Source organism: Triticum aestivum, chromosome 7B (assembly GCF_018294505.1).
Source record: "Triticum aestivum cultivar Chinese Spring chromosome 7B, IWGSC CS RefSeq v2.1, whole genome shotgun sequence".
In the NCBI taxonomy this organism is placed as follows: Eukaryota; Viridiplantae; Streptophyta; class Magnoliopsida; order Poales; family Poaceae; genus Triticum; species Triticum aestivum.
This window is the reverse complement of record NC_057813.1, coordinates 88,870,097-88,880,570: the sequence shown is the minus strand read 5'-3', so window position 1 is coordinate 88,880,570 and position 10,474 is coordinate 88,870,097. Positions and strand designations below refer to the sequence as shown.

General features: G+C 44.9%; 1 protein-coding gene across 2 annotated transcripts; it reads left to right on the top strand.

Moving 5' to 3' along the window:
• Positions 1–1,230: 1,230 nt before the first annotated feature.
• On the top strand, positions 1,231–7,060 carry LOC123160143 (protein TIC 22, chloroplastic). 2 transcript variants are annotated; one of them, XM_044577959.1, is made up of 9 exons: positions 1,231–1,651; positions 1,744–1,806; positions 2,398–2,472; positions 3,320–3,364; positions 4,421–4,480; positions 4,556–4,627; positions 4,699–4,734; positions 4,822–4,899; positions 6,792–7,060. In XM_044577959.1, the coding sequence occupies exons 1-9, from the start codon at positions 1,283–1,285 to the stop codon at positions 6,903–6,905; spliced, it is 912 nt and encodes a 303-aa protein (XP_044433894.1). In that variant the 5' UTR covers positions 1,231–1,282; the 3' UTR covers positions 6,906–7,060. The 2 variants fall into 2 exon arrangements, with proteins under 2 accessions (XP_044433894.1, XP_044433895.1); XM_044577960.1 differs by lacking the exon at positions 6,792–7,060 and having other exon boundaries at positions 1,243–1,651; positions 4,822–5,104.
• The last annotated feature ends 3,414 nt before the right edge of the window (positions 7,061–10,474 follow it).

Below are 10,474 nucleotides of genomic sequence, written 5' to 3'. Positions count from 1 at the left end.
GTTGCGCCAGAAGTATAGCTCCAACCGACGTTCGAGGAGGGCACGACACACCAGGGGGCGCCTGGGCCTGGTGGCGTGCCCTGGTGGGTTGTGGTGGCCTCCGGCCTCCGTTTACGTTGATTCCACCTCCTAAAATTTACAAATATTCTAAAATAATTCTCCGTAGAGTTTCATCACGTTTGGACTTCGTTTGATATGGATTTTCCGCGATACAAAAACATGCAACAAACAGGAACTGACACTGGGCACTGGATAAGTAAGTTGGTCCAAATAAATCATATAAAAAGTTGCCAAAAGTATGTGAAAGTTGAATAATATTGGCATGAAACAATAAAAAAATTATAGATACGACGGAGATGTATCAACGCCCGTCACCTGCCTCCGACACCACCACAACAGCCACCGAAAAAAGAATGGCAGATAACCTCCTCACCCGAGCTCGACGCGGCTCCATCGCTGACAAGCAGCTTTGCGGACCTCCAAGGTGGCTCATCAAAAGTGAAGCCATTGTCGTTGAACGCATCAGACCGGGGCAACACCCCGAAAAGCCATCGAACTTCAGATCTGGCACCCCACCATGACTAAGACGCCGAAGAAAGAAACCATACCTGCCATCCACGAACCACGAACCCAGCACACATTCCGTCTTTCAGATGTCGTCGATACAGACCACAATCTGCATAACGGCGGAGCCCGAGGACACAGGTCCACCACGAGGATGCCGCGCCGCCACGCCATCCTTGCTTGAACAGACTGGTTTTTAAATTCATCCCCAACCATAGGACCGATGGCCTCGTCAGGGAAGGATCCGAAGAATCTTTATTCCGTGCCGTCATCGACGCCGCCGAAGCCAAGACGATGATCAACCTAAAAACCCAGACTACAAGAGAGTAAAAACGACCCACGCGCATGGATCCGGCGATCACCCTCACCACCGACGACCGAGGTCGCCGGCGGAGGGGAGCCGCAGGAGGATGGCGCTGAAAGATGGCCTCTCCTCGCGGCGGCTAGGATTCCAGCCGTCAGGGAGGAGAGAGAGGTAATATTCCTTGGGGCTCAAACGGATATATGTAGCACTGAAATATGTGTAGATACATCATGTTCGGCGACAAGTTACTCCCCTTTTCATGGTTTCTTTTCTTTTAAATCTGTTATAAATAAAAAAATGAAAAACGAAACGGGCCCAACTCCTCGGCGACGCAGCAACCTCGCGCTGCACTCCACCAGACCAGAGCGCCCGTAAACGGAAGCCGACGCGACCGAGAGCGGGCAGCCGAACCCGATGCCGCCGCCCAGCTCCTACCTCCCGCTCGCCGCCGCCCCCATGTCCGACCCCTCCCCCTCCCCGCCCCCCAACCCCCTCGCCGCCGCCTCCTCCTTCCTCCAGCACCACCTCTCCAGCCTCGCCTCACGCTTCGCCGCCCCGCGGCCCGCGCTCGCCGCGGCGCGCCCGCCGGGGCCCCACGGCGCCGCCGCCCAGCCCCTCGCGCTAGGGCCCGACGAGGTCGCGCGCGCGCTCACCGGCACGCCCGTCTTCACCGTCTGCAACTCCAGCAACGAGTTCGTGCTCGTCTCCGACCCCGCCACCGGACTCCGCTCCCTCGGCCTCCTCTGCTTCCGCTCCGAGGACGCCGACGCCCTCCTCTCCCATGTATCCCCCTCCGCGCCCTTCTCTCGACACCTGCTGGTTTTGATGCGTGGTTTCATGCTTTTACTGACGGTTCTGGAGGTTGCGTGGTGTAGGTGAGGACGCGGCAGCCGGTGTTAGGGAAGGGGGCCAAAGTGGTGCCGATTACGCTAGATCAGGTGAGCTTAAATTGGTATCTCATGTGATAGATCACGCCAGGAGCGACTGTTGGAGCAATCCTGCAAGAGAGTTTATGGTGAATTGAGGTTTATGCTGACTTAAGTAGCGAGTTTATGCTGCGGCAGAAGTACAAAAGTGATACAATACAAAATTAGGAACTCAATGACATCTCAACCACTGGCAAAATGAACTAGATTCCTTAGAAGGAGGTATGTGAGGAAAGGAATCGTTTCTCATAAGTCACACTGTCGCCAATTTATCTAGTCTAGCTTAGGTTTGTGTCATTAGGCTAGCCCTGATACAACTTATCATTCTACTCCATCCACGGATGCAAGTTGCATGGGTCTGCGAGCCCACACCAACCCTACTTTGCCAGTTGCCACGGTTGTAAGGACTAAGCACAATGTGCAAGTGAACCACTAGTTAAGTGGATGAGCATACTTTTTTGTGCCTTACCACAACTGCAAGTGACTTGTGCAGATAATGAGCCTCTAATTAAGCGAATGTGTGTAATTGTATATCTTGAACCATACTGATATTGTTTAATGTTTTGCAATGTAAATATTTCTTATGCTGCCCTTCGAATGCAGGTTTATATGTTGAAGGCCGAAGGTATCGCATTCCGCTTCTTACCTGATCCACTTCAAATAAAGAATGCACTGCAGGTTTGATTCTTGATGGAACTGTTTCTTATTATTCTATTATCTTATCTAAATGTGTACCATTTTTTAGCACCCCTAGCCTTTTCTGTCTCTTATGAATAAGTACAGTCAAATTCATTATGTAACTAAACTGCTCTTCAAAGCAGTAATGCAGCAAGTACAAGTTACAAGATTCCACTGGACTGCCATTTGTACCAACTTAATCTGTCACCATGGTTTTGATATTTCACCAAAAACATCCATATGACCTAGGGGTAGCATGTTGCCCAATATTGCGTTATTTGTCACCACTCAAAGTTTTTAATATTGACTTCTTTTTCTGCATCAGGCGTATAAGGGTTAGATAGCGCCGATCAGTCCAGTGTATTATCAAGATGTGTTTTTGAATCCTTAGAATGCATCTTCATTATTCATGTTTGTTAGATAACATATATTTTCCATCTTCAAAGACAACATATGTTCCAAGGAACACTTAATTTGAGCAAGGAAAAGTTAGAGGCCTATTGCAGTGGCACATGAATTAATTTTTGGAGATCTACCACTTTGCCCTATACGGTTGGAACACCACCTGACTTTGTATGGTCGGTGTTATTTTCAATGTACCCTATGCCAATATTTCCGGGTTTTTTTATGGGCTGGATTGGCTCAAATAAGGTGATTCTCCATGAGGGTAAAGCCTTTCTTTGTGTACTCTTGCCTGTTGGTCTGTACTTTGTTGCTGATGACTATATAAAGTTTGATGTCTTAACCAATAGTATATGCGGGTTACTGTAGTCTTCTGCATCTAATATAACCAATGTGAATGAAAAAATTTCAGCTTAATGATGAATATTACTCTTTGGCTTTTCAGTTGAAATCTGGCTTAACTGGTTTTGATGGTGTCCCCGTTTTTCAGGTAATTCATGGTCGCATTGCTGTACTATGAAATAGTATATTCTTATCAAAAGCAGTTAGATTTTAGATGCTCATTGACAGTTGGACATTATGGGATCTCTTTCAATGTGTTAAGTTCAGTTACATGCATTTCTAACCAGGGTTCCACAAATGGCTTGTTGCTTTTTTGGGCCAGTTTTGGTTTCTAAAACTCTCTCATTAATTACCACTAGCATGCCAACAGTAAAATGTCTTTTTTTTTTAAACTGTCACCGGGCGGGAAAGACTCCCCACCTGAATATATTTTAAGAAAAATTAAGCAACAATGTTTAGGTAAGGCGAGTGGAGAAAAATTCCCTCTACAGACCAACGGTAAAATGTCACTTCCATCTTTCCCCAAGATCGGGAATTCAGAAGAAAAAATTAACAATCTGTTTGGAACCCTACATCAGTTGATCAATAACACTCCTGGTAAGAGTGAACTATACCTCTGCAGTTGACAAATAACAAATGTTATAGATCTGTTGATCAATAACGGTAATGGATCTGTTAGCATGTGGACTGGTTGATTTGTTGATTAATATGTTAACTTCTAAGTACTAACAGAATAACATACTCCCTCCGATCCGAATTAATTGACGCGGCCCCTATACATTTATAGAGGCCGCGTCAATTAATTCGGATCGGAGGGAGTAGTTTATTTCCATGAGTTATATGGCTGAGGTGGGCTTGAACACATTGCGAAAGCTGAAGCTGTTCACCTGTGGTGCCCCCATTAGTTACTTGCCCATACAGGTCCTTTCATGATCTCCCAGTATCACCAGGGTGTCTCATCTTGTAATGTTGTATGTCTTAAATTGTCGGTGCTCAGACAAAACCGAAAGATTTTATAAGTTTTTTGTGTGCATATTTGTTTGTTAGCAAGACACCCCCCACCCCCATGTGACCAACCTCTTTCCCCCTATTACCTGGTCTTAATACTTATAGCTATGTATCATAAGCCAAACTTTCTTTGGAATAACAGACATTGGATGAACTGTCCTTTGCTATGATGAAAATAACTGATTTGCATGTGCAGTCAGATCTATTGGTCGTTAAGAAACAGAAGAAGCGCTATTGTCCAGTATACTTTCAAAAGGTTTGTCAGGCTCCATTTCCTTTCACTTACCTTACCCAGTCTGGTTAAGTCTTCACAACTTCCTTCCTGGTTCAGGAGGACATAGAAAGAGAGCTTAGAAAGGCGTCTAAATCTTCGAAAGGATCAGCCTTATCTAAGCAAATTATGGTATGTGATTTTATATGTTTCTTATTGCTGTCCTAAGCTCTCATGAAAACTTGGCCATCTGGTTTCTTCAGGTTGGTAGTTTGGAGGATGTCTTGAAGAAAATGGAGGTAGGATGGTGACAGAAACATAAGATAGACTCAGGACTGCTTGTACCTTACTTGACTACTAACATCCTAAAACTCTTGATTCTACAGATTAACGACAGAAATTCTGGTTGGGATGACTTAATCTTCATACCACCTGGAAAGAGCCTCAACCAACATATCAATGAGGTATCAGCGTAGTTTTGTTGTGCAGTGATAGCACGGAGTTTGAGCACACATATTTTCTCACTTGAAATGCTGTGATGGCCAGCCTATCAACTATATTAAGCCGCTGCCTGAGCTTTTTTTTTTCTCTTAATAATTAATTCACGGTTAGCTCTGTAAGGAAAAATTTCAAGGTCAAGTGATAAATATGGCTGTGATTTTTTTGCCATTGTACTCTAGAAATATATTATTTATTTGTTTCCTGTTTCTGGATTTACAAACATCAGGTTCAGAAAGAAGAAAGACTGACAAAAGTATGGTGCTATATCTTCTTTGGAAGATTTAGCTCCATATGAATTATTTTTCTGTACAAGATTGCAATCATGAAAGAGAAAACATGATTAGAACTGTGCCATGGTTGGGTTTGTTATCATACTGCCTTCGTAAAAAATTGGTTCTCTTTGTCCTCTTGCCATCAGAATTTACACTCGTGCACTGGTCATGCCAACCGGATAAAAAACGTCACAGAATCTTGTTCCTTTGTTGAGTGCAATCTTTTTTTTGTGGGGGGCGATGGAGTGCAATTTACGTGGTTGCTATGAAGCTAGAAGAGGTGTTCATGGAAAGAAAAGAAGAAGATGGTTGAAGTGGAACCAGCATAAATGACACAAATGCCATAGGTCATAATTTTTTGATATTATAAATCTCGGAGATTTTCTTTCCAGCCATAAGAGAAATTTATAGGCTTGCCATAGGATATTTTATGTAGACTGAAAGATCAAGGGAGTTTGAGTACCAAGAAATAGAGATGAATAACATTTCTTTGCTCGGCAAGCTGCTTTTAGGCTCATTTATACGAGGAAGGGGTTTGACTGAAACAAGATTGTTTCTCAAGTGGAATTTAGTAGCGGGTATTCTCAGTTTTTGGTCTGGGTTTATGCGTGCAAAGCATTTCCTTTTGCTGCTACTGCCAGGTCAGTTCCACCTCCAGTATGTCACGCAAGTTCACTACTTTGGGGAGGATACTTGGGCTGATATTGAACCATTTTGTCAAATATCCCATGATCCCATCCTCCTATATAGTGTTGCGGGTAGCAAATTGTCATTCCGGCGAGCAATCATTTGGGTTGGGCCTAACTTGGAACAAGCTTGGTCGAACAGGTGGAAACTATCGGGTTATGACAACAACTAGAAACCCTTCTGTTTCTTGGTTCAATCTATGCATCGGTCCCTTATGAGTTATCATATTTATTTTCGGCATAAACATATTTTGAAAATAAAAGTACCCTGAAGGATAACTTTCTTTTTGTGCTGTCTTCTGAGCGGGATTGTTCTCACAAAAGAAACTATAATTATAAGAAAGAAAGTAGCGCCTATGTCTCAGTTAGCTCATAATTAACCATCTCTCAGTCAGTTTTCTAAACTTGTTCATACATATACAAATCTAAAATGATGTTCACTGTCTTATAAAGATTTGTTTGTATAGTACAAAAAGTGTAATATTATCTTATCTGATTGAGAGTTAAGTTTTCAGTAAATTTTACAGATACGATCGTTCAACTAGTGCACAAAATTTCAACGTTTGTCCAAACTTCAATTTTTTAAAATATTAAATCTTGCATGGATCTCAACGTCAAATCAACGGTCCCCGTTAAAAGGAAGTAGTGGGAGATTAGAGATTATAGCTTCTGGCTTGTGAGCTTCTGGTTTTTGTGATGAAAGACGAGACTAGTAAAACGCTGTCATCCAGCCCTTTTGCCTCCCACCTTAGGATTCTCATATGATGGAAAATTAGCTACAAGGGTTTGAGAAGGGATTATGTTCACACACACTATTCTAGCTATATATATATTGGTTTATATGGCCATCAGAACGATGTTAACTTTGACAAGAAAGTTCTCTATCGTCTAAATCAGGTGATCAAATGCGGTGGCTTACCACGATCATGGGCGCCATTGCAAAGAGCTGAGTTTAGAGAAGTGATGGCAACAGGGGAAGGTCGTGGTCATGGAGGTATTTTCTGCTACTAGTTGGCCCACCTGCAAGCGACTAGGCGATGGCGGCGATGGCAGACTTTTCTGAACTTTAATTTACTTATTATTCGCTTAGTTGCTTATCATATGATTGTTCAGATGTTGTGACTTGTTTGGATGGTTCGTGTAACAAGTACTCGTTCGGTTGCTTCCGTATACGAAGTAGTAGTTCATTGGATTACCTTTTCCTCTAGGGTTTCCTAGAGTCCACCTTTTCCTCTGGCGGCGCCGCCAGAGTCCACGAGGGTTCTTCGCCAAATTGCTAGATCTCGCCGGCAAAACGAGGGTTCTTCTGGAAGGAAGTAGAGAGGATGATCAGGAGGTGAAGGAAGACGACACAGGTAGTGAGGAGGAAGAAGAGCTTGGATGGGATCACTATGGCCCAAACCCTGATCTAGAAGACGCCTTTGAAGGTCTGAATTTACATGGAGAGGAGGAAGAGGATCTGGATCTTTCGGGAGAGGTGGAGGAATTGATCAGTGAGGTTCGTTGGCTTGCCCTTTTTAGGGTTCATACTCTGCGTCCGTTCAGCCACGCGGCGCTGTTGAATTCTATGAGGAACGCGTGGACATGTGCGCAAGGTGTAACCTTCAATATTAAAGGGCCAAATTTGTTCCTTGCCCGATGTCACTGTTTGGGAGATTGGAAGAGGGTGATGGAGGGAGGACCGTGGCAGTTTCATCGCGATCCAGTGGTGCTAGTGGAGTATGATGGCTTCACCAATGTGGCGGACTATGCTCTTAATATGTATCCGTTGTGGGCGAGAATTAAAGGCTTGCCAGATGGTCTCACGAGGAAGAAGGAACTAGCAGAGAAGGTCGCGAAGAAGGTCGGTGATCCACCATTTACAGTGGTGGTTAATGAAGGGAGGATTAACCCCTCAAACTTTCTAAGAGTGAGGGTTTTCGTAAATGTAAACCAGCCACTGGTGAGGTTTGTGCCGATCACATTGAAAGAGAGGAAAAAGTACCCAGTAAGGTGTGAGAAACTGCCGAATTTCTGTTATTACTGTGGCTGCATGGGCCATGTTGTGGAGGAGTGTGGAGATGGGGTACATGACCCGGATGTCTGTGAGTGGGGGGATTGGTTACATTGGAGTAATGACTCTGAGGGTGCAAGTGATGCTAAAGGAGGCAGGGGTGGTTCGTGGTCGAATGCAGCTGGGAGAGGAGGAGGAAATACTGGTGCTGGTTGAGGAGGGGGTAGGAGTGGTGGAAGAGGAAGGAGTGAGAGAGGAGGAAGATCGGGGGCAGTAGGAGGCCGCGGGGGGGGGGGAGGTGACGAAACAAGGGATGTAGTTATGGAAAATCCAAATGAGCCAATAGGGGGGAGAAGAAGGTAAAAGTGCTCGGAAGAGACTCATTAATGTAGATGGATCAGTGAGTATTAGAGGACAACAAGTGCCGCACCTTGCCGGGAAAGTTTCAAACACAATGTTGATGTTGGAGATAGGAAGCGGGAGGGAAGGCAATGGTGCGGGTGGCCTGCAAAATGCTACACCAGGAAAGGTGCCTATTGTAAAGAGGAGGAAGCAGGGGGGAGATCTGGTGGAAGGAGAGGATGTCTTAATGTTAACAAATACGGCGGCCTCCGGCGCGGAGGGCCGCCAAGCCCAATGAATCTTATTAGTTGGAACTGCCGGGGAGGGGGGAATACCCGGACAATTCGAGAGATAGCGACCATATCGCAGTCGCATTCCCCCATGTTTGTATTTGTGTGCGAGACAAGGCAAACATCAAGTAAAATGAAGAGAACCGGGAGTAGAATTGGTTTGAAGGGGTTCGAAGGAGTAGATAGTATTGGGATGAGTGGTGGACTAGCCCTGTTTTGGCATGAATCCTGCGACGTCAACATTCTGGAAAAGGATGATCGCTTCATCGATGCGCTAGTGCGGGTTAATCCGGACTCAGTGCAGTGGAGACTGATGTGTGTATATGGAGAACCAAGGGTTGAGAATAGACACATGATGTGGACAAAACTAAAGGACCTGAAGAATGCTAGTAATCTTCCATGGTTAGTAGTGGGAGATTTCAACGAAGCTCTCTGGGATTTTGAGCACTGGTCAGCGACACCAAGACCTGAGGCTCAAATGATTGCATTCAGAGATACACTGGAAGTTTGCGAGTTGGTGGACTTGGGGTTCTCGGGGATCCCCTTCACATACGATAATAAGCGCAGCGGGAATAACAATGTTCAAGTTCGGTTGGATAGAGCAACAACGACTAATGCATGGAGGAATCTTTTTCCTTACTACAATGTTATGCATGTTGTTTCCCCTTGTTCAGATCATATAGCCCTAGTGCTGAAAGGTGAACCAGAAACAAAGCGGTCAGGACCAAAAACGAGGAGATATGAAGTTTTTTGGGAACGTGATGAAAACCTACCAAAGATCATCAAAGAGGCCTGGGAATCGGTGGGGGCTGTGGATAATCTGGAAAAGCTGCAAACTGCGTTGCGGAAAACTATGGCCACCCTTGGTGTTTGGAGCAATCAGCGGTTTGGTAATGTTGCAGGGGAATTGACTAAGTCCAGATCGCAGCTCGAGGAACTTATGCATATGAATGCGGATCGGCAGGAGATAAGGAGGATAAGGACAAAATGAACGAGCTGATCTACCAAGAAGAGATGCTCTGGATGCAAAGATCAAGAATCTCGTGGCTCAAATAGGGGGATCGCAACACCAAATATTTCCAGAGTAAAGTGGTGTGACGCGCAAGGAAAAATAAAATTAGAAGTCTCACAGATAGCATTGGAAACATCCACACAGACTTTGTTGAGATGTCCAGTATGGCCACAGAGTATTTCAAAGGTGTTTTTTCTGTGGATCAGAATCTTGATGCGTCAGAGGTGCTAGACCTGCTGGAAGCAAGGATTTCGGAGGAGGATAATGCAAAATTATGTGCTCCATTCAGTGTGAAGGAGATTGAGGATGCGATGTTTCAGATTAGTCCTCTAAAAGCTCCCGGTCCGAATGGCTTCCCAGCTAGATTTTATCAGCAGAATTGGAGTACGCTGAAGAACGGTGTGGTGGCTGCGATGAAGGAATTCTTCGAGACCGGGATTCTCCCGGAAGGGGTAAACTCAACGGCCATTGTGCTCGTACCCAAAATTCCCAACCCAACAATGCTTACACACTATAGGCCGATAAGTCTTTGCAACGTAATATACAAAGTCATCTCGAAGTGCTTGGTTAATCGTATGAGACCTTTGCTGGATGATGTCATCTCCCATGAGCAAAGTGCCTTTATACTGGGTCGGCTAATAACAGATAATGCACTGGTGGCTTTTGAGTGTATTCACCATATTAAGCAAGAGAAGGACCCTACAAAGAGTTTTTGTGCATATAAACTTGATCTCTCAAAAGCGTATGATCCTGTGGATTGGTCGTTCTTGAAGCGAGTGATGCAAAAGCTGGGATTCTCTCATAGATGGGTGGACTGGATAATGTCATGTGTCACGTCTGTGAGTTACTCTGTCAGATTAAATGGAACCCTATTGGATTCATTCACACCGACGCGAGGTCTTCGGCAAGGCGATCCTCTCTCACCCTTTTTATTCTTATTCGT

What these genes read in the sequence shown, in the direction of transcription:
- LOC123160143 (XM_044577959.1), top strand. Translation starts at nt 1,283, where the DNA reads ATGCCGCCGCCCAGCTCCTACCTCCCGCTCGCCGCCGCCCCCATGTCC. An exon ending in AAATAAAGAATGCACTGCAG is followed by an intron (nt 2,473 to 3,319) that starts GTTTGATTCTTG and finishes TTGGCTTTTCAG; the next exon opens with TTGAAATCTGGCTTAACTGG. An exon ending in TCAACCAACATATCAATGAG is followed by an intron (nt 4,900 to 6,791) that starts GTATCAGCGTAG and finishes CGTCTAAATCAG; the next exon opens with GTGATCAAATGCGGTGGCTT.